The sequence below is a fragment of the Musca domestica genome, unplaced genomic scaffold, assembly GCF_030504385.1.
Source record: "Musca domestica strain aabys unplaced genomic scaffold, Musca_domestica.polishedcontigs.V.1.1 8, whole genome shotgun sequence".
Lineage (NCBI taxonomy): Eukaryota > Metazoa > Arthropoda > Insecta > Diptera > Muscidae > Musca > Musca domestica.
In genome coordinates, this window is record NW_026712409.1 from 13,746,024 (window position 1) to 13,769,024 (window position 23,001).

Consider the following 23,001-nt stretch of genomic DNA (forward strand, 5'->3'; position numbering starts at 1 on the left):
TGAGGCAAGTTTTTTCCATAGAAAAAAAATTCCTCAGGACACTGAGGCAAGTTTTTTCCATAGAAAAAATTCTTCAGGACATTGAGGCAAGTTTTTTCCATAGAAAAAAATTCTTCAGGACACTGAGGCAAGTTTTTTCCATAGAAAAAAATTCTTCAGGACACTGAGGCAAGTTTTTTCCATAGAAAAAAATTCCTCAGGACACTGAGGCAAGTTTTTTCCATAGAAAAAAATTCCTCAGGACACTGAGGTAAGTTTTTTCCATAGAAAAAAATTCCTCAGGACACTGAGGTAAGTTTTTTCCATAGAAAAAAATTCCTCAGGACACTGAGGTAAGTTTTTTCCATAGAAAAAATTCCTCAGGACACTGAGGTAAGTTTTTTCCATAGAAAAAAATTCCTCAGGACACTGAGGTAAGTTTTTTCCATAGAAAAAAATTCCTCAGGACACTGAGGTAAGTTTTTTCCATAGAAAAAAATTCCTCAGGACACTGAGGTAAGTTTTTTCCATAGAAAAAAATTCCTCAGGACACTGAGGTAAGTTTTTTCCATAGAAAAAAATTCCTCAGGACACTGAGGTAAGTTTTTTCCATAGAAAAAAATTCCTCAGGACACTGAGGTAAGTTTTTTCCATAGAAAAAATTCCTCAGGACACTGAGGTAAGTTTTTTCCATAGAAAAAAATTCCTCAGGACACTGAGGTAAGTTTTTTCCATAGAAAAAATTCCTCAGGACACTGAGGTAAGTTTTTTCCATAGAAAAAAATTCCTCAGGACACTGAGGTAAGTTTTTTCCATAGATAAAAATTCCTCAGGACACTGAGGTAAGTTTTTTCCATAGAAAAAAATTCCTCAGGACACTGAGGTAAGTTTTTTCCATAGAAAAAAATTCCTCAGGACACTGAGGTAAGTTTTTTCCATAGAAAAAAATTCCTCAGGACACTGAGGTAAGTTTTTTCCATAGAAAAAAATTCCTCAGGACACTGAGGTAAGTTTTTTCCATAGAAAAAAATTCCTCAGGACACTGAGGTAAGTTTTTTCCATAGAAAAAAATTCCTCAGGACACTGAGGTAAGTTTTTTCCATAGAAAAAAATTCCTCAGGACACTGAGGTAAGTTTTTTCCATAGAAAAAATTCCTCAGGACACTGAGGTAAGTTTTTTCCATAGAAAAAAAATTCCTCAGGACACTGAGGTAAGTTTTTTCCATAGAAAAAAATTCATCAGGACACTGAGGTAAGTTTTTTCCATAGAAAAATTCCTCAGGACACTGAGGTAAGTTTTTTCCATAGAAAAAAATTCGTCAGGACACTGAGGTAAGTTTTTTCCATAAAGAAAAATTCCTCAGGACACTGAGGTAAGTTTTTTCCATAGAGAAAAAATCCTCAGGACACTGAGGTAAGTTTTTTCCATAGAAAAAAATTCGTCAGGACACTGAGGAAAGTTTTTTCCATAGAAAAAAATTCCTCAGGACACTGAGGTAAGTTTTTTCCATAGAAAAAAATTCCTCAGGGCACTGAGGTAAGTTTTTTCCATAGAAAAAAATTCCTCAGGACACTGAGGTAAGTTTTTTCCATAGAAAAAAAATCCTCAGGACACTGAGGTAAGTTTTTTCCATAGAAAAAAATTCCTCAGGAAACTGAGGTAACTTTTTTCCATAGAAAAAAATTCCTCAGGACACTGAGGTAAGTTTTTTCCATAGAAAAAAATTCCTCAGGACACTGAGGTAAGTTTTTTCCATAGAAAAAAATTCCTCAGGACACTGAGGTAAGTTTTTTCCATAGAAAAAAATTCCCCAGGACACTGAGGTAAGTTTTTTCCATAGAAAAAAATTCCTCAGGACACTGAGGCAAGTTTTTTCCATAGAAAAAAATTCCTCAGGACACTGAGGCAAGTTTTTTCCATAGAAAAAAATTCCTCAGGACTCTGAGGCAAGTTTTTTCCATAGAAAAAAATTCCTCAGGACACTGAGGCATGTTTTTTCCATAGAAAAAAATTCCTCAGGACACTGAGGAAAGTTTTTTCCATAGAAAAAAATTCCTCAGGACACTGAGGCAAGTTTTTTCCATAGAAAAAAATTCCTCAGGACACTGAGGTAAGTTTTTTCCATAGAAAAAAATTCCTCAGGACACTGAGGCAAGTTTTTTCCATAGAAAAAAATTCCTCAGGACACTGAGGCAAGTTTTTTCCATAGAAAAAAATTCCTCAGGACACTGAGGCAAGTTTCTTCCATAGAAAAAAATTCCTCAGGACACTGAGGCAAGTTTTTTCCATAGAAAAAAATTCCTCAGGACACTGAGGCAAGTTCTATCCATAGAAAAAAATTCCTCAGGACACTGAGGCAAGTTTTTTCCATAGAAAAAAATTCCTCAGGACACTGAGGCAAGTTTTTGCCATAGAAAAAAATTCCTCAGGACACTGAGGTAAGTTTTTTCCATAGAAAAAAATTCCTCAGCTCCCTGAAGCAAATTTTTTCCTTAGCAAGTTTTTCCAATAAATAAAAAAATTCATCAGGCCACAGAGGTAAGTTTGTTCTATAGAAACAATTTCTCAGGCTACAGAGGCAAGTTTTTCTTTAGAAAAAATCCTCCGGCGACTGAGGCAAGTTTTTTCTCTTTTATAGAAAAAGTTGCTTTATTTCCCTTTTCTTTACTTATCTCCATAAACTGCCACTGTATCTTATCTGCGAACAAAATCTCACAAATTCCCTTCCAGTATCTAACATTATCTGTTTTGGACCAAAAGGTTTCATTTGCCAACATTACTCATAGATACAAACCCATAGATAACAAGGTAATTAGACGATCCCCAAAAAAGATCCGAGGTAGATACAGATCCCGAATTGACTAGGTCTAATCTACCAGGCAAGCAGACTCTTATCAGTTTGTTACTAATTGTCTGAACTCTGCTCTCTTCTCCACAATAGAGATGTTCCAAGCGATCTCTATTTGACTGGTTGGTTGCTTGTCTGCCTTATGACGTCACAAAACACAATTAGCAAAGCGAGCAAGCCAAGCAGAGAATTTAACAAACAAACGTAAATTACAACAACAAAACAGTCAAGGGGGAAACGCAACCGAAAAAACCTGCATTGAAAACTCAATTTCGAACTTTGCTTCTTTAGTTGTTTTCAAGCGTTTTAGGTGATCGTAACGTAGATCGCGTGTTGTATTTTTTTTTCGTTTTTAAACCAAAAGTGATTGTGCGATGCTTGAAGTAAAAGAAAAATCAGACAAAAAAATAAGTTTTGGCAATTTAATCCGATACAACGAATTCTCGTTTTGAAAATAAAAATCAATCCGGTTCTGAAAATTTCCTGCTGACCATGGATCAAAAACACGCCATGCTTTATCCCGATCCAAACTCAATGCCAACAGATCAACGCACCTCGGCTGCTGCAGCCATTGGTTTGCCCATTGAGGCTCCTCCATCCTACGATGTTGCGGTTGGTGAGCACCAACCTCAAACTTCCCAACAGAATATTGGTTGGTCTTCGCCACAGGCTCCCTATGGAAATCCCACAGCTCCAGCAATGTCAAGTCATGCGGCAGGGGAACAAATCATCTATCCGCCAACTCAAGTAATAACAAATCAGCCCACTGTGCCAACCGCCACTCCCCACCAGCAGCCATACGATTCTGCTCCCAGCACCACGAACGCTGCTGCTGCAGCAGGTAAGTGCAACAAACTTTGCTGTGTGTGTTACGACACCATCCAACCAAGCAACCGACCACGAAGAGCAACAATAACAACGACGACGACAATTACGACCTGGCCTAGACAACATTAGGAAAATTTTAATGTTTGATAATTGTTAACGGTTTTCGACGTGTTTTTATTTTGGCTCAAAACTAAAGTTATGCAATTTGGGGTTTGCACAGGTGTACAATGTTGCCAAGATCCACGAGGCAACTTTTTAATGTAGAAAAAAAATTTCTCAGGTGTCAGGCAAGTTTTTTCTACAGAAAAAATTCCTCAGGCCACCGAGGTAAGTTTTCTCTATAGAAAAAAATTCCTCAGGCCAATGAGGAAAGTTTTTTCTATAGAAAAAAATTCCTCAGGCCAATGAGGAAAGTTTTTTCTATAGAAAAAAATTCCTCAGGCCAATGAGGAAAGTTTTTTCTATAGAAAAAAATTCCAGGCATCTGAGGCAAGTAGAAAAAAATTCCTCCGTGGCCTAAGGTAAGTTTTTTCTATAGAAAAAATTCCTAGGGCCACTGAGGCAAGTTTTTTCTATAGTAAAAAATTCCTAGGGTCACTGAGGCAAGTTTTTTCTATACAAAAAAAATTCCTCAGGCCACTGAGGTAAGTTTTTTCTATAGAAAAAAAATCCTCAGGCCACTGAGGTAAGTTTTTTCTATAGAAAAAAATTCCTCAGGCCACTGAGGTAAGTTTTTTCTATAGAAAAAAATTCCTCAGGCCACTGAGGTAAGTTTTTTCTATAGAAAAAAATTCCTCAGGCCACTGAGGTAAGTTTTTTCTATAGAAAAAAATTCCTCAGGCCACTGAGGTAAGTTTTTTCTATAGAAAAAATTCCTCGAGTCACTGGTGTAAGTTTTTTCTATAGAAAAAAATTCCTCGAGTCACTGGGGTAAGTTTTTTCTATAGAAAAAATTCCTCGAGTCACTGGGGTATGTTTTTCTATAGAAAAAAAAATCCTCGGGTCACTGGGGTATGTTTTTCTATAAAAAAAAAATCCTCGGGTCACTGAGGTAAGTTTTTTCTATAGAAAAAAATTCCTCAGGCCACTGAGGTAAGTTTTTTCTATAGAAAAAAATTCCTCAGGCCACTGAGGTAAGTTTTATCTATAGAAAAAAATTCCTCAGGCCACTGAGGTAAGTTTTTTCTATAGAAAAAAATTCCTCAGGCCACTGAGGTAAGTTTTTTCTATAGAAAAAAATTCCTCAGGCCACTGAGGTAAGTTTTTTCTATAGAAAAAAATTCCTCAGGCCACTGAGGTAAGTTTTTTCTATAGAAAAAAATTCCTCAGGCCACTGAGGTAAGTTTTTTCTATAGAAAAAAATTCCCCAGGCCACTGAGGTAAGTTTTTTCTATAGAAAGAAATTCCTCAGGCCACTGAGGTAAGTTTTTTCTATAGAAAAAAAATTCCTCAGGCCACTGAGGTAAGTTTTTTCTATAGAAAAAAAAAAATCCTCAGGCCACTGAGGTAAGTTTTTTCTATAGAAAAAAATTCCTCAGGACACTGAGGTAAGTTTTTTCTATAGAAAAAAATTCCTCAGGCAACTGAGGCAAGTTTTTTCCATAGAAAAAAATTCCTCAGGCCACTGAGGCAAGTTTTTTCCATAGAAAAAAATTCCTCAGGCCACTGAGGCAAGTTTTTTCCATAGAAAAAAATTCCTTAGGCCACTGAGGCAAGTTTTTTCCATAGAAAAAAATTCCTCAGGCCACTGAGGTAAGTTTTTTCTATAGAAAAAAATTCCTCAGGCCACTGAGGTAAGTTTTTTCTATAGAAAAAAATTCCTCAGGCCACTGAGGTAAGTTTTTTCTATAGAAAAAAATTCCTCAGGCCACTGAGGTAAGTTTTTTCTATAGAAAAAAATTCCTCAGGCCACTGAGGTAAGTTTTTTCTATAGAAAAAAAAATTCCTCAGGCCACTGAGGTAAGTTTTTTCTATAGAAAAAAAATTCCTCAGACCACTGAGGTAAGTTTTTTCTATAGAAAAAAATTCCTCAGGCCACTGAGGTAAGTTTTTTCTATAGAAAAAAAAATCCTCAGGCCACTGAGGTAAGTTTTTTCTATAGAAAAAAATTCCTCAGGCCACTGAGGTAAGTTTTTTCTATAGAAAAAAATTCCTCAGGCCACTGAGGTAAGTTTTTTCTATAGAAAAAAATTCCTCAGGCCACTGAGGTAAGTTTTTTCTATAGAAAAAAATTCCTCAGGCCACTGAGGTAAGTTTTTTCTATAGAAAAAAATTCCTCAGGCCACTGAGGTAAGTTTTTTCTATAGAAAAAAATTCCTCAGGCCACTGAGGCAGGTTTTTTCTATAGAAAAAAATTCCTCAGGCCACTGAAGCGAGTTTTTTCTATAGAACAAATTTTCTCAGGCCACTGAGGCAAGTTTTTTCTATAGAAAAAAAAATCCCTCGGGTCACTGAGGTAAGTTTTTTTCTAATTTCTGACGACATCTTAATACACATTTTCCAATGATGTATATTCTAAATGTTTTGACTGAGTCATCGAATTTGAATATTGATAAGATGTTTGCATTTTTTTCATCCAGTTCACATTCATTTTCTGAATTTTGCCAAGACTCCATCTTCTATTATTGCGTATTTCAAGTCTTTGTGTTTTCACTTTTACTTTCCATTGATTTTCCGTTATTATTATTCGCAAACTATTTTAATAGCTCGTCAAGAAAGTGAAACATTATTACTACCCTGATTCCATGGCCTCCCATGGTGGGAGTGATTTCCGCATAACCAGACATTGTAAATTTTACTCCACAGCTCTGGAAGAGAATAATAATTTAAAATAAAATAAAAGTAAAAAAATAATATTTTTCATTGCATTTTGCGGTCAAAAGTTACGCTTGAATGAACGCTGTTTTTTTTGCCTTTCGTTGTAACATCTAAGCCGAAGTAGCTAAGCAAAGCAACCGCAAAAATAAAAATGAAAAACCAACTACCGATACCGTGTTAAGTGAAACGCTGATCTGTTGAAATAATTTTCAATTTGTGATGTAGTCGAGGAGAGGTGGGGAATGGAAGGAAAAGAGGGGGTGTTCCAATTTTCCAGCTTATAATTACGTGTGCAGATTCTCGTTTGCGGAGTCTCTCGAGAGAAGGGAAAAAACTCATTTCAAAGTATATACGTCGAAAGGCTTGGATGTGACTGAAAATTGTATTTATATTAATGATTGGAATGGTAATAATAAATAATAACCTCGAAAAAAATACTGGCGATATAAACATGATTAAACATGTTTTCTGATCTTTAAAACTGTGAACAAACAATCAATTAAAAATTAAAATTACAAAAGAAATCTGAAAGACCACACCGAAAACTTCAGACATGATCTATGATATGTTATTGTAGACGATACAATTGCAGCGTTAGCCTTCAGGAGCCTCAACCTCAAATATTTTCATCTAAATCGTTGACCCCAGGTGTTCCATTTTCGAAATATGAAATACAAGAATCTCGATGCATATTTAAGCATAGCAAGGGTCTCCAAAGGCCCTTATAGAGCCTTATAGGCTGTATATAAATCTCCGCCCTTTGTAGAATTCAAAAGTTATTTATGTAGATCAAAGCCCTGACTGCCATTAGGGTATAGTAGTTTGTCTCTATAAACCGCAGGGATATGAAAAAAGCCATGCGGTACTAATCGAAAACTTATTATAGAATTGTAATATTTACAAAGGTACATGCTTTGTGGATGCGGCTGCCTTTTATGGAGAACATAGTTTTTTAATAGAGACCATAAATTTCTCATAGATACCAAAATACAAAGGTCTTTACAGGAACTTAATAGGGTCAATAGATATTTATATTTTCTTAAAAATGTAACAGCAGCCTTGCTCTAGAAAAATGCTCTTTAGAGTAAGATCCTTACATAGACCACAAGATATCAATAGTTTGTAGAGAAAACACTGTTCTCTTTACCACACACAGGTCATTTAAAAACTCACAGAGACCTTGCAGAAACCTCATATTCTTAGCGAAGCCACAGACCCTCATGAATACCATAACTCCTTGAAGATATCAGCGAGATTTCTGATGTCCCTATGATGATTATTAGTTTTTATACAGGTCACAAATCCATAGCTGCGCAATTCGCCTACAGGGTGAGATGAAAAAACTGTAACCAACTTCAGACTGCTGTCATTTCTAAGTCATTCGCCCGACAGCTGTTAAATTTATTCCAGTGACAGCTCATTATATAACCGCTTCATTTCCAGCGCACAAAGGCCCCCAAAATCTCCGCATACCAATCCGTTGGGCTATTGTACCTGGAAAGCAAGGTTGGCACTAAAAAATACCAAAGTGTCGAACACCTCAAGCAAGCGCTTCGCCGGGAATGGGCCAAAATACCGCAGAGCAACATTCGGATGTGTCCTATCATCCTATAAAGTTAGAAAAACATGGAAGTCCTATGAAGAATTTCATATCATGTAACCCGTTACGTATAGATATACTTTTAAATAAGAAGTTAAAAAGCAGTAAGTTCAGCCGTGCCTAACTTTGAATACCCTCCACCATTTGGAACAAATTTGGAAATTTTCAAAAAAAATAAAATCCTTAAATCCTTCTGTTTAAATTTTAAAAATATCGAATCGGGTCCGACGTGGACCTACATAGGCATTGTTTGTCATAAGCCATTACCATATTCAAATTCGAAAACTTGAAATAAACGATGAATAATGTAGCTAAAATCATTAAAATATCGTATATAGGGATGTACCGTTACATCGGAGCTGTGCGAAGACCTCGGCCAGCATAGACAATTTTCTGTCATAGGCTGTAGCATCCATTACGAAGTTCAAATACGACATCTTAAACAATTTCGGTGGATATTGTACCTAAACTCATCAAAATACCGAATATAGGGAGGTACTGATATATGGGACCTGGACCTGCATAGACAATTTTCTGTCACAGACTGTAGATCCCATTACGAATTCTAAATACATAATTTGAAACAATTCCGGTTAACAATGACGATAAAATCATCAAAGTACCGAATATTGGGAGGTACCGTTATATGGAGGCTATACGAAGACGTGGACCTGCATAGTAAATTATCAGTCTTAGGCTGTAATATTCCGGTGAATAATGTCGCTAAAATCATCAAAATACCGTTATATGGGGGCTATACGAAGACGTGGACCTACATGGCCCATTTACGAACTTAACCTGCCTACTGGAAAAAAACATGTGAGCAAAATTTTAGTCTTCTATCTCAATTCGTTCGAAAGATAGAGTGATTATAAAAGACAGACAGACAGACAGACAGACGGAAATAGCTAAATCGACTTAGAATAATATATCTGATCAAGAATATACATATATACTTTGTTGGGTATGACATGAGTATTTCGAGGAGTTACAAACGGAATGACAAAGTTAATATACCCTCCATATTGTGGAGGGTATAAAAATAGTAAAACTTGCAAAAAACTCTTGACCAGTTCGCTGTATCCCTCTCGTAATAATAATTATTCTCACAACGGGTCTCTCTCCTTTCAAAAGAAACAAAAAATAGAAAGTCTTTCAATACTTTGAAACCGTATTAATCTTTTGAGGAAAATAAAATCTCTGTTGGCATTCTAGGACGCCCAAGTTCATTTTTTTTATAATAATATGACCTTGGCCTGAATATCATTAGAAGATGTTCCAGTGGAGTATGCTATTATTTGTTTTTATTACAACTTAATGAGTACTTTTATTTACCCCATTTGAACTAGAGCTACGATATTCTCCCTCGAATACAAAAATTGAGTGAAACTCTCTGAAACTTGAATGGGAGTTTTTTTTTTTTTTTTTTTTGGGAGTAAAGAAAGAAATTTACTGTACTCGATTTTTTATACCACTCGAATAAAAACGAGAATATGTTACTCGTTTCCGAGTGGGAATAAAATACGCTCAAAGATGAGCAGAATCTATTTTCTCTTCTTGGTATACCTAAAGTCTCTGATTATGAAATAAATAACTTTTTTATAAATACATTTTCATTTATGCTTTTTTCAGGTCAATCAACAATACCGCTATCAGCCCAGCTGGGTCCAAATCCATCGAAGGTGACATGCCCCGCATGTGGAGCTTCGAAAGTTTCGCGAATGGCTTATACTCCAAACTCTAAGACACATTTGTGTGCCTTCATTTTGTGTTTAGTAGGGTAAGTATGGCGAAGTCGATTGTGGTTATTATAAACCTTTATTTTAAGGAACGAAAAACTAGTAAAAATTTCAAAACTAGATGGCATGGATTCAAGATAAGCAATTAGCTAACCAGTTGTTATAAATGTACCTTTCTTCCAAATTCGACAGAAAACACTTAAAACATCGGTAAAACATTAGAAATTCACACAGTGTTACTTCCGAGTTCAATCCGTAATCGGATCGGATAATTTCCCTATGAATATCCGTGCGAGTTTAGCCCGACTTAGGTTCGAAAGTTGGCTAAAAGTTCAGACTTTCATCCGAACTCCTTTCCGACAACCCTTCAACCACTCCATATAACATTTGGTCAGAAGCCGGATTGAATGCGCATCTGAAATCAGAAGTTTCATCTGACCGAACTCAGACAGTTTGGTACGCTGGGTATTTTTTACTTGACAACCTTCGACATTTGTCTATTTTATACCTTCCACCATACATAGTATGGAGATTAGTCTTTTATCTGCAGGTAGGTTAAGTTCGAAAATGGGCTATATCAGTCCACGATATTGAATAGCCCCGACATAACGATACCCCTGATATTCGGTATATTGATGGCTGTAGCCAAATTTTTAAATTGCATTTTCTGAAATTCAACACCAGAAGTTCTTAGTGAATACTTTTTCCCCTAGATTTTCTATACAGGTCCACGATATCGGCTATCCCCCATATAACGGTACCTACCTATATTCAGTATTTTCATGATTTTAGCCATATTTGTCATTGGAATTGTCTAAAAATCCACACAAGGGATTCCCTCCGAGCACTTTATTCCTTGGAAGAAAATTATCTATATAGGTCCAGGTTCACGATATCGACTATCCCCCATATAATGGTACCCACCGATTTTCGGTATTTTCATAATTTTAGCCATTTTTTGTCTAAAAATCAATACCAGAACTTGTTTTTAGGCACTTTACTCCCTGGAAGAAAAATGTCTATATAGGTCAACAATATCGCATGACCCCCATATAACGGTACCACCCGATATTCGATATTTTGATGATATTATTCGCCGGAGTTGATTTATTCGCCGGAGTTGTTACAAATTTCGTATTTAGAGCCTATGACAAAAAAATCGTAGGTAGGTCCACGTCTTCGTATAGCCTCCATATAACGGTACCTCCCAATATTCCGTATCTTAATGATTTCACCAACATTATTCACCGGAATCGTTTCAAATTTCGTATTGGAAGATCTTAATAGGTACTAAAACCTATGGCAAAAAATATCGTATACAGGTCTACCTCTTTGTATAGAGCCCGATATTCGGTATTTTGATGATTTTAGCTATATTATTTCAAATTTTGTTTGGAATTGTTTCAAATTTCGTATTTGAAGTTCGTAATGGATACTACAGCCTATGACAGAAAATTGCCTTTGCAGGTCCACGTCTTTGTATAGCCCCCATATAAGGGAACGGTTGCGATATTCGGTATTTTGATGATTTTAGCGACATTATTAACCGGAGTTGATTCAAATTTCGTATTTAGAATTCCTAATGGGTACTACAGTCCATGCCAAAAAAAACAGGTCTTTGTATAGGCCCCATATAACGGTAACTCCCAATATTCGGTATTTTCATGATTTCAGCTACATTATTCACCGGAATCGTTTCAAATTTCGTATTGGAAGATCTTAATTGGTGCTACAGTATATGACAAAAAATTTCGTATGCAGACCCACGTCTTCGTATAGCCTCCATATAACGGAACCTCCCAATCTTCTGTATTTTGACAATTTTAATGATATTATTCACCGAAATTGTTTCAAATTTGGTTCGTAATGGATACTACAGTCTATGACAGAAAATTGTCTATGCAGGTCCAGATCTTCGTATAGGATCCATATATCAGTACCTCCCTTTTATTCGGTATTTTGATGATATTAGCGACAATATTCACCGAAATTGTTTGAAAAATTCGTATTTGAAGTTCCTAGTAGGTACTACAGCCTGTGACAGAAAACTGTCTATGCAGGTCCAGGTCTTCGTATAGGCCCCATATAACAGTACCTGCCGATATTCGCTATTTTCATAACTTTAGCGACATTTTTTACCAGAATTATTTTGAATTTCGTAATGGGAACGACAGTCTATGACAAAAAATTGTAAATGCATGTCCAGGTCTTCGTATAGCCTCCATACAACGGTACCTCCCTATATTCGATATTTTGATCATTTTAGGGAGTTATTTGAAATTTCGTATGTGGAGATCTTAATGGGTACTAAAGCCTCTGATAATTACATATGCACGCTCACGTCTTCTTATAGCCCCCATATTACGGTTTTCACCTAAGCGGTATTTTTCGGATTTTTTCTTTTTTAATTTTCAAGTTCCTTGCAAATGGTGGAGGGTATTAAGAGGTCGGCCCGTCCGAACTTAGCTGCTTTTTTACTTGTCTCTTTATGATATTGAAAAAAATGCAAACTTAGTAGATTCTTGCAGAATATGGAACGTAATGGAAAAACAAGACCGTTTTTTTTTTTTTTTTGACGCAGGCTAAAAATTAATTTAAAATATAAGTCTTGAGATATAGCTCCAATAAAAATTTATTCCAATAAATCAATTGATTATAATCACAATCGATGGCATTATTTATTTTTTAATAAAAACAATTATTTGAGCTTGAGGTCAAGCTCAAATAATTGTTTTTATTAACTATCCAAAAGGTCGAAAAACCAGTGAAAATATTTATTTATTTTTTTATCTAAATTTTTATCTAAATATCCCGATTTTAACATTTTCATATTTTTTTCTTTGTTTTACTGACATATAGATGGTGCTGCTGTGCCTGTGTGGTGCCCTATTGCATGAATAGCTGTCGCACGGGTAATCACTATTGTCCCAAGTGTAATACCTTCCTTGGTGCCTATAATCCCCGAAACAATCTGCTTTGATTTAAAAACAAGAGATGAATTTAAATAATTTAATATCTATACCATCAGTCTTAGGTTTAAGTTAGGCAACGCATAACTCTATACCATATTTGTAGTCATTATTATGGCGAACATTTTTGTTTTGTTATCATCTGTTTTTCGCTTTCTTTTTCATTTCTTCTTTTTTGTGAACAACTTAATGTTTGCTTTATTGTTTTAGATAATTACGTTTTTTTTTTCAGTTTCTCAACTGTGATTCAAAGAATCTGTTTATTGTAGTTTGCTGCCGGTTTTTTTATGATATGGTTTGCTTATATAAATACGGGTGGACCAGGTTAAGACAAATAATTGGTTTTATGAAAAAAGAGAAAAAATATTGTATATAAGACTTTGGGATAAAAATTAATTTACCTTAAAATTCATATTTAAATTTAAATTATTTTCCTTTTTAAATTATTTTTTTCGATATTCGAGCGAAAAAAAAGCCCCATCTCATGTTGCTGGCTATCTCTCATAAAAATCATAAAAAAAACATGTTTATTTGTCTACTTATGACTATTATCTCTGTTATTATGTATTTAGTTTAATAAGATAACACAATTATAAATATTTGTTGTTGTTTATTTTTAAAAATATTTATTACGAAAAAGAAATATAAATTTTTCTTTATCAGAAAAAAATTTCAAAGAAGTTATTTTATTTTTTTTATTAAAAACAAAAAAACCTGCGTAGGCCTACTTCATGGTGTCAATTATTATTTTATGAAAATGTAAAAAAAAAAACATTTTTAACAGCTGGCACGTTGATCTGCTGTAATATCTATTAATTGGGCGCCACCACGGTGCAACCAACTTCAGACTGCTGGCATTTCTAAGCCACTCGTTCGACTGCTGTTAAAATTATTCCAGTGACAGCTCATTATATTGTTTACAAGCGCACAAAAGCATTTCTGTGACAATTTATCAGAAAAAAAATTATTCGTGATGGAATTCAAGCGTGATAGTGTGATTTCTTTATGTTTGGCTGGAGAACCACAAGTGGCAATCGTTGGAGTACTCCAGCATTTAAATGTGAATAAATCTTTTGTGTCTCGTACCATCGCTCGTTACCGTGGTAGAGTAGCCCGACGCCAAGGAAGACGGGCGGAAGAAAACAGCAACATCAGCAGAAATGGTTCGAAAAGTAAAGAAGCGACTTGATCGAAACACGCAGACGCAGTGGCCGAAAAATGGCTCGTGAGCTGAACATATCGCAATGTTCCATTCGGCAAATATTGCGAAAATGAGCTCGGGGTAGAGACATTGAAATTCCAAAAAGTGCAAGAACTTACACCGCAACAGACACAGAAAATAGACTCAAAAGAGCTAAAGAATTGCTTCGCTTGACCGAAAGTTGTGAACTGCCGAATTTGGTTTGGTTTTCTCCGATGAGAAAATATACGTTGTCCGGCAGTTTGTAAACAAAAAAAAATGATCCGCTCGTGTTTACTAACCAAAGAGGTCAGCTGAAAATGTGCACCCTCGGTTGGCCACCAGAACTCCAGCCTTAAGCCGGCCACGTTGATGGTGTGGGCCGCCATAACAGCCGATGGTCGCTCTCCGCTCCTATTAATCGACCGTGGCATCAGAAAAAATGCCGAATATTATTGCGAAAATACTCTGGAGGGTTTATTAAAGCCTTGGGCACGCAAACATTTTGGCCGCACACCTTGGACATTCCAACAAGCTGACCGATATTGCCCATCTTGTGAACAAAATGCAGGTCGCATTTATTATCCGATTGAGATGAAATTTTCCAAACAACATTTGTTTGGCCCAAGGGCGAGCCCTATTGAAATTGAAGATAATCGGCCAAAATTTAGATATAGCTTCCATATATATCTTCGTCCGATTTACCTTTTATTGTGCACCAAACGTGTAATATCATCCCGAATAGTATGGAATTTTGCACATACAACCAAATTAGCCCTGAAAATAAGTATGCCAAATTTGATCGAAATCGGTTCATATATAGCTATAGCTCCCACATATATATTGTTCATCCGATTTGTTATATTTGTCCTCCGCAGCCGTAATATGCACTCTTTAACAACAATATTTGGGGAAATATGTCAAATGCAGCTCAGAAATACCTTTGCTAAATTTTATCGAGATCGGTTCAGATTTGGATATAACTCCCATATATAACTTCGTCCGATTTACTTTCTATTGTGCACCAAACGTTTAATATTTGCCCAAATGGGATGGAATTTGGCACATACGACCGAATTGAGTCTAGAAGGTAGTATGCCAAATTTGGTGAAGATCGGTTCAGATATAGCTATATCTCCCATATATATTGATCATCCGATTTGTTGTATTTGTTACCCACAGCCGTAATATGCACTACGTAACAACGATATTCAGGGAAATATATCAAATACAGCTCAGAAATATCTTTGCCAAATTGGTTCAGATTTGGATATAGCTCCCATATATATCTTTATCTGATATAAAATTAATTTTGCACCAAATGGTCAATACAAGTCCGAATTTAAAAGATACAAATGCTTCGTCATGTTTAGTCCTTTGAATTTTAAATTATAATTATAATCATAGCGTGTATGAATGAATTCTCCTGTAAAAACTTTTAATTGTTATGTGGAGCTCTACAAAATTAGCAAAGTGCTGTAGGATATCATAAAGTCGGCCCCGCCCGACTTTAGGACTTTCTTTACTGGTTTTTTTATTAAAATGTTTATTCCAAAACAACCAAAGAAGTTATTTTTTTTTTTTTTTTTTCATAAAAATCAAAAGGCCCGGAAAACCCTGATGCAAATCTTCTGTTTGTGAGGGAGGTACAAGAAAAAAAATTAAATACAAATAAAAAATTAATATAGAAACAACATTTTTGACGACTGCCACATTGATCAGCTGTTCTTGCTGGTAGGTGTATATATTGGGCGCCATCGTGGCGCAATCAAAAAGTACTCTATTTAACGACCATGATCATTTAGACGAGTAATAATTTTTGAAGACGTAATAAATTTTGACATTTTCGTCTGTAGAATATCCTAACTTTATATTTATATTTTCAATTTTACCTCATAATCCAATTTTAAAATATATTTTTGTAGAGAAATAATTTTTTATTTCATATTTTCAAAGAACAAAAATCTTCAATTTCATCAAATCAATAGAAAACTGTTAAATCTCTTCAATATTTACACCAAAAATCGGCATCAACAATCCGTTTGTTATTAAATCGTTTTTTTTTTTTTTTTGTTATTTTATGGTGGCGTTTGTCTTGGCCTTAATTACTGCCTGCATGGCTGCTGACGTGCTGCTTGCTCTATGCCTCTTAATACTGCTCGCGATTGCGTGGGTTCTTTCAACTGGTATTCACAATTTAATGAAGATTTTATGGTTTTCATATTTTTTTTTTTTGTCACTTGGTCCAAATATGGTAACCTGTAAAAATCCAAAAAAAAAAACGTTTCTTTTGATTACATTAAATCGATTATGTTTTCGGGTTAACAAGTGTCAGCCGTAAGCCGTAGATGTGCCAAATATAAGAAATAACATAAATTAAAAGAAAATAAATATTTTCAATATTGTGTTGTAAATTTCCGGAAGTTCAATGTGCTCCCAATACAAGGTCTTCACAGATGGAGTAGAAGTGAGAAAAGAGACAATGGAGGGTCATCTTTAACTAGAAGGCAAAACTTCTATACAATTATAGCGTAAATAGCGTACTAAAAATAACATAATTTGGTGAAATTATATGGAGAACACTGTCGAAACTTAAAAAAAATGCTTGAAACAGGGGTTTTCCTGACATGGGGTTCATATATACCAAAAAATGAGCCAATATGACAGATTTGCTGTACCAATATTTTTGGAGGTAATCCAAAGTTCCCCACCAAATTTCAAAGCTCTACCTACATAGGCATTGTTTGGCATAAGTCATTACCAAATTCAAATTCGAAACTTGAAATAAAATAAAAAAAATAAATAAAATCATCAAAACACCGTATATAGGGAGGTAGCGTTATATCGGAGCCGTGCGAAGACCTGGACCTGCATAGACAATTTTCTGTCATACCCTGTAGCATCCATTACTAACTTCAAATACGACATCTCAAACAATTTCAGTGGGTATTGTACCCAAACTCGTCAAAATACCGAATATAGGGAGGTACTGATATATTTGGGGCTAATACGAAGACCTGGTCCTGCACAGACAATTTTCCGTCACAGACTGTAGTTCCCACTACGAACTCTAAATGCGTAATTTGCAACAATTCCGGTGAATAATGTCGCTAAAATCATCAAAATACCGAATATCGGGAGGTACCGTTATATGGGGGCTGTACGGAGACGTGGACCTGCACATACAATTTTCTGTCATAGGCTATAGCATCCATTTGGAAGTTCAAATACCAAATTTGAACAAAATCCGGTGAATAACGTCGCCAAAATCATCAAAATACCGTATATAGAGAAGTACCGTTATATCAGAGCTGTGCGAAGACCTGGATCAGCATAGACAATTTTCTGTCATAGGCTGTAGCATCCATTACGAACTTCAAATACGACATCTCAAACAATTTCGGTGGGTATTGTACCTAAAATCGTCAAAATACCGAATATAGGGAGGTACTGATATATGGGGCCTATACGAAGACCTGGACCAGAATAGACATTTTTCTGTCCCAGACTGTAGTTCCCATTACGAACTCTAAATACGTAATTTAAAACAATTCCGTTGAATAATGACGCTAAAATCATCAAAATACCGAATATCGGGAGGTACCGTTATATGTGGGCTATACGGAGACGTGGACCTGCACAGACAATTTTCTGTCATATGCTATAGCATCCATTACGAACTTCAAATACCAAATTTTAAACAATTCCGGTGAATAACGTCGCTAAAATCATCAAAATACCGAATATCGGGAGGTACTGTTATATGGGGCCAATACGAAGACGTGAACCTGCAAAGACAATTTTCCGTCTTAGGCTATAGCATCCATTTGGAAGTTCAAATACCAAATTTGAAACAATTCCGACGAATAATGTCGCTAAAATCACCAAAATACCTAATATCGGGAGGAGGGAGCTGTACGGAGACGTGAACCTGCAAAGACAATTTTCCGTCTTAGGCTATAGCATCCATTTGGAACTTCAAATGCCAAATTTGAAACAATTCCGGTGAATTATGTCGCTAAAATCATCAAAATACCGAATATCGGGAGGTACCGTTATATGGGGGTAATACGAAGACGTGGACCTGCACAGATAGTTTTCTGCCTTAGGCTGTAGTATCCATTACGAACTTCAAATGCCAAATTTGAAACAATTCCGGTGAATAATGTCGCTAAAATCATCAAAATACCGAATAACGTGGACCTGAATGGTCCATTTGCGAACTTAACCTGCCTACTGACAAAATATACATGTGTGCAAAATTTTAGCCTTCTATCTCAATTCGTTCGAAAGATTGCGTGATTAAAACAGACAGACGGACAGACAGACAGACAGACAGACAGACGGACAGACAGACAGACAGACGGACAGACAGACGGACAGACAGACAGATGGATATGGCTAAATCGTCTTAGAATTTTACGCTGATGAAGAATATATATACTTTGTTGAGTCTAACATGATTATTTCGAGGAGTTACAAACGGAATGACGAAATTAATATACCCTCCATACCCTCCCTCTGAAGGGTATAAAAAATATCAGGGAAAGGCGTATCTATTTCTACCCTGAAATTACACACATTTATTTCGTTTACATGGTTTTGCAAGCCAGGTTCAAAATGCGATAACAAAAAGGTCAAACATATAACCAGAACAAGCCATGTTACCATTAAAAACTGCATCGTTAAACTTATGCCCCAGTTACTCCTATACAAATGAGTAGGCTTGACATGCGACAGCTTAGTTTGACAACAAACTGTCTGGAGACTACAACACGGCCACTCAGTTATGGCACTAAACGCTTTAAAATTTCGCATCATTAAACCTAGCGATCTGGCGAAAATACAACAATTCTATATTAAGAACTTCTATAGAGATGAACCGGTTTTTAGTTCAAACCCCAAACTTATTCCCGGTCAAAAGGATCAAGAGGATATAGCCGAGTGTGTAAATCAAGGAACCAGTGTCCTGTGCTATCGAAATACCGAAGAAGGTGGCGATGAAGAAATTCTTGGCGGCCTACTATCAATGCCAAAGAATCGTTTTTATGTAAAAGATCTCTTGCAAGCATCCGAACAAGAAGGCAACACCAAATATGGCCACTATCTGAGAATGTTGGCTCTGCAACATCAAAAGGCTGATATTTGCAGGCGTTATAATGTCGATGAAGTATTTTTCACTTATATGGTATCGGTTGATCCCAAATGGCGTGGCCAGAACCTGGCTAAACGTTTACTCGATGAATCGGTAAGTTTGGCCACCACTTTGGGTTTTAGGGTCTACACGGCAGATTGTACCAGTCACTATTCGGATCGTATCTGCAGCAACGTGCCGAAGATGGAGAAATTGGTTTCGTTGAAATACAAGGATTTTGTGGATGCCAATGGCAAACCACATTTCATTGTTCCCGAACCGCATCAGGGTGTCACCACATATGCCTTACAATTGCCATGGCCGTTTAAAGCTTTCCAGGGGTGAAAAATATCTAAATTGAGATGTCAAATTATTTTCTAGGGGTTGAAATAAAAAATAAAGGCTTTGGTGGAGAAAAGCGAATATTTAAATTAATCCTTATTAATTGTTATATAGGTCTAGAGGCCCTCTAGAGGTCTTCTCCGTCTAGTAGACCTTTTAGAGGTCTGCTCGGTGTAGAAAACTTTTAGAGGTCTCCTCGGTGTAGAAAACTTTCTGGAAGTCTTTACATCTAGAAGACCTCCTAGAGGTCATCTCCGGCTAGAATAACTTCTGGAAGACCTCCTAGAGGTAGCCTAGACCTCCTGGAGTTCTCCGTAAAGTATATTTCCTAGAGGTAAACTCCGTCTAAAATACTTCCTAGAGGTCTTCAGGAGGTCTTCTAGGCGAATAAGACTTCCAGGAGGTCTTCTAGGCGAAATAAGACCTCCAGGAGGTCTTCTAGGCGAAATAAGACCTCTAGGAGGTCTTCTAGGAGTTGAAATAAAAAATAAAGGCTTTGGTGGAGAAAAGCGAATATTTAAATTAATCCTTATTAATTGTTATATAGGTCTAGAGGCCCTCTAGAGGTCTTCTCCGTCTAGTAGACCTTTTAGAGGTCTGCTCGGTGTAGAAAACTTTTAGAGGTCTCCTCGGTGTAGAAAACTTTCTGGAAGTCTTTACATCTAGAAGACCTCCTAGAGGTCATCTCCGGCTAGAATAACTTCTGGAAGACCTCCTAGAGGTAGCCTAGACCTCCTGGAGTTCTCCGTAAAGTATATTTCCTAGAGGTAAACTCCGTCTAAAATACTTCCTAGAGGTCTTCAGGAGGTCTTCTAGGCGAATAAGACTTCCAGGAGGTCTTCTAGGCGAAATAAGACCTCCAGGAGATCTTCTAGGCGAAATAAGACCTCTAGGAGGTCTTCTAGGCGAAATAAGACCTCCAGGAGGACTTCTAGGCGAAATAAGACCTCCAGGAGGACTTCTGGGCGAAATAAGACCTCCAGGAGGACTTCTAGGCGAAATAAGACCTCCAGGAGGTCTTCTGGGCGAAATAAGACCTCCAGGAGGTCTTCTAGGCGAAATAAGACCTCCAGGAGGTCTTCTAGGCGAAATAAGACCTTCAGGAGGTCTTCTAGGCGAATTAAGACCTCCAGGAGGTCTTCTAGGCGAATTAAGACCTCCAGGAGGTCTTCTAGGCGAATTAAGACCTCCAGGAGGTCTTCTAGGCGAATTAAGACCTCCAGGAGGTCTTATTCGTCTAGAAGACCTTCTACAGGTTTTCTTCGCCTAGAAGACCTCTTAGTCGTCTTCTTCACCTAGAAGACCTCCTAGTGGTCTTCTTCACCTTGAAGACCTCCTAGTGGTCTTCTTCACCTAGAAGACCTCCTAGTGGTCTTCTTCACCTAGAAGACCTCCTAGTGGTCTTTTTCACCTAGAAGACCTCCTAGTGGTCTTCTTCACCTAGAAGACCTCCTAGTGGTCTTCTTCACCTAGAAGACCTCCTAGTGGTCTTCTTCACCTAGAAGACCTCCTAGTGGTCTTCTTCACCTAGAAGACCTCCTAGTGGTCTTCTTCGCCTAGAAGACCTCCTAGTGGTCTTCTTCGCCTAGAAGACCTCCTAGTGGTCTTCTTCGCCTAGAAGACCTCCTAGTGGTCTTCTTCGCCTAGAAGACCTCCTTGTGGTCTTCTTCACCTAGAAGAAGGTCTTCTAGTGGTCTTCTTCGCCTAGAAGACCTCCTAGTGGTCTTCTCCGCCTAGAAGACCTTTTTGAAGGTCTTCTTTGTCATGAAGACATCCCAGAAGTCTTCTTCGTCTAGAAGACCTGCAACAGAAGACCTTCAACAGGTCTTCTTCGTCTTAAAGAAATCCAACAGGTTTTCGTCGTCTAGAAGACTTCCTAAAGGTCTTGTTTATCTCGAAGACCATGTCGAGGTCTTTTCCACCTAGATGACCTTCTGGAAGACTTCACCACCTAGAAGATCAGCCTTGAAGAACTTCTTCTTCTTCTAACTCCTCGAGGTCTTTTCCGACAAGGAGACCATCCTAGAGGTCTTCTTCGCCTAGAAGGTCTTCTCCGCCCAGAAGACTTTTTAGAGGTGTTCTTCGTCTATAAGGCCTTTTGGAGGGTTTCTTCGCCTAGAAGACAATTCAAAGACCTTCTCTGTCCAGAAGACCTTACAAAGGTCTCCTCTGTCTAGAAGATCTCTCATAGGTACTCTCTACGTATGGGACCTTTCACAGATCTTCTCCCCCTAGAAGATCTGGAGTTTTCTCCGTCTAGGAGACTTTTTTCTCCGTCTAGGAGACTTTTTTCTCCTTGTAGAAAAAGAATTTCAAACATTTTATTTTGTAGATTTTATTTTCAAATATTTTTCAGATCACCTTTTTTTAACAGGAAAACAAATCTTAAAAGATTTACATGATCCGCTTTGATGCCGAGTCAACAATTCATGGGGAAGGAAGGTAGTGGAGAATGGGTTATCGAAAATAGTTAATCTTTGTGGATGTGTTATTGTGTGGATCTCCCCTCTATCTCCCCCCCCCCCCCCCTCTCTCCCTCGTTTCTCTCCCACTCCAAATATCTCACTGCAATCGCTGTGCATAGGTTTCCATGGCAACATGTGGTGGCGATGGCCTAAATATCACTTCACCCTTCTCATCCAAGTAATCGGAAAACGGCACTGTACTCAGGCATTCCATGCCCAAACGTTCACACACCTGAGCACAATAATAGCTGCTGCAATCTATCGACAAGACTTCGAATTTCTTCTCTTTCCCCACCCTCATTAGCTCCCTCATCATCAGGTATGCAATATTCCTGCCTCGCTGATTGGGCGCCACCGATACCAAATACACATATAGTGTCTCCTCAACCCCATAACGATTGAATATGTCCGTTTTACACATTATCTCTCCTAATAGCTGCATTATGTAACCATGCTTGTTTTTGCCCGCCTTTTTAGCTGCCTCAAAGTACTCATCTGCCGCGGAGCGATTTTTGGGTAGAGCAATGGACACACCGATTATTTGGTCTTCCTTCATTGCCACGATGCTGCAATTATGTTTTGTGATGCCTTCCCGCAGCACCATTTCATCTTCTCGCGAGGGTATCCATTTTGGTTCACTGCCAGCCAAAGGGGCATAGGGGAAAAAGTTTTCCCAAAGGAATTTTATAACTTTGTCGCAGTCTTCGGTTGCTATAATTTTCATTTGTATATCAGCGTTTGAGGATTTGTTGTTATTCTTGTTGCCATTTCGATTTGATTGATCGCACATCGTTTTTGTTGTTTTTATTGATGCGTTTGAATTGATTGCACTGTCTGGGCGAATCGATTGCACTATTCCCGCTGGCACTTTCTTTAGGAGAATACGAACTAATACTGGATTATTTGCTGGAACAGAATAGCTAATTGGAAATGAAAATTCAAATACTCAAGAATTTTTGAATATTGGGGTGGAGAATTTGCGCTGGAATTTACATTTAAATTTGATTATTTATAGCTGACCGGGTATCAAGTAACTCAGTTTGTGCTCACCGTTTACTTCCCCAAGAGAGAGGATTATTTAAACGTTTCTCACTTAATC

At 37.1% G+C, this 23,001-nt stretch overlaps 3 protein-coding genes across 4 annotated transcripts; 2 read left to right on the top strand and 1 right to left on the bottom strand.

Annotated features, from left to right (window-relative positions):
- The first annotated feature begins 3,106 nt into the window (after nucleotides 1-3,106).
- Nucleotides 3,107-13,461, top strand: LOC101900974 (lipopolysaccharide-induced tumor necrosis factor-alpha factor homolog). The gene is made up of 3 exons (XM_005186877.4): nucleotides 3,107-3,669; nucleotides 9,706-9,853; nucleotides 12,672-13,461. The coding sequence occupies exons 1-3, from the start codon at nucleotides 3,321-3,323 to the stop codon at nucleotides 12,790-12,792; spliced, it is 618 nt and encodes a 205-aa protein (XP_005186934.1). The 5' UTR covers nucleotides 3,107-3,320; the 3' UTR covers nucleotides 12,793-13,461.
- Nucleotides 13,462-15,961: 2,500 nt separating this feature from the next.
- LOC101901764 (arylalkylamine N-acetyltransferase-like 2) lies at nucleotides 15,962-22,801 on the bottom strand. 2 transcript variants are annotated; one of them, XR_002194908.2, is made up of 2 exons: nucleotides 21,799-22,801; nucleotides 15,962-16,220 (listed from the first exon to the last, which is right to left on the bottom strand). XR_002194908.2 is itself a non-coding variant. In XM_005186882.4 (1 exon), the coding sequence occupies exon 1, from the start codon at nucleotides 22,690-22,692 to the stop codon at nucleotides 22,000-22,002; it is 693 nt and encodes a 230-aa protein (XP_005186939.1). In that variant the 5' UTR covers nucleotides 22,693-22,801; the 3' UTR covers nucleotides 21,757-21,999. The 2 variants fall into 2 exon arrangements, 1 of the variants encoding a protein (XP_005186939.1); XM_005186882.4 differs by lacking the exon at nucleotides 15,962-16,220 and having other exon boundaries at nucleotides 21,757-22,801.
- Nucleotides 18,747-19,455, top strand: LOC101901594 (uncharacterized). The gene has a single exon (XM_005186881.2). The coding sequence runs from the start codon at nucleotides 18,751-18,753 to the stop codon at nucleotides 19,438-19,440; it is 690 nt and encodes a 229-aa protein (XP_005186938.1). The 5' UTR covers nucleotides 18,747-18,750; the 3' UTR covers nucleotides 19,441-19,455.
- Nucleotides 22,802-23,001: the final 200 nt, after the last annotated feature.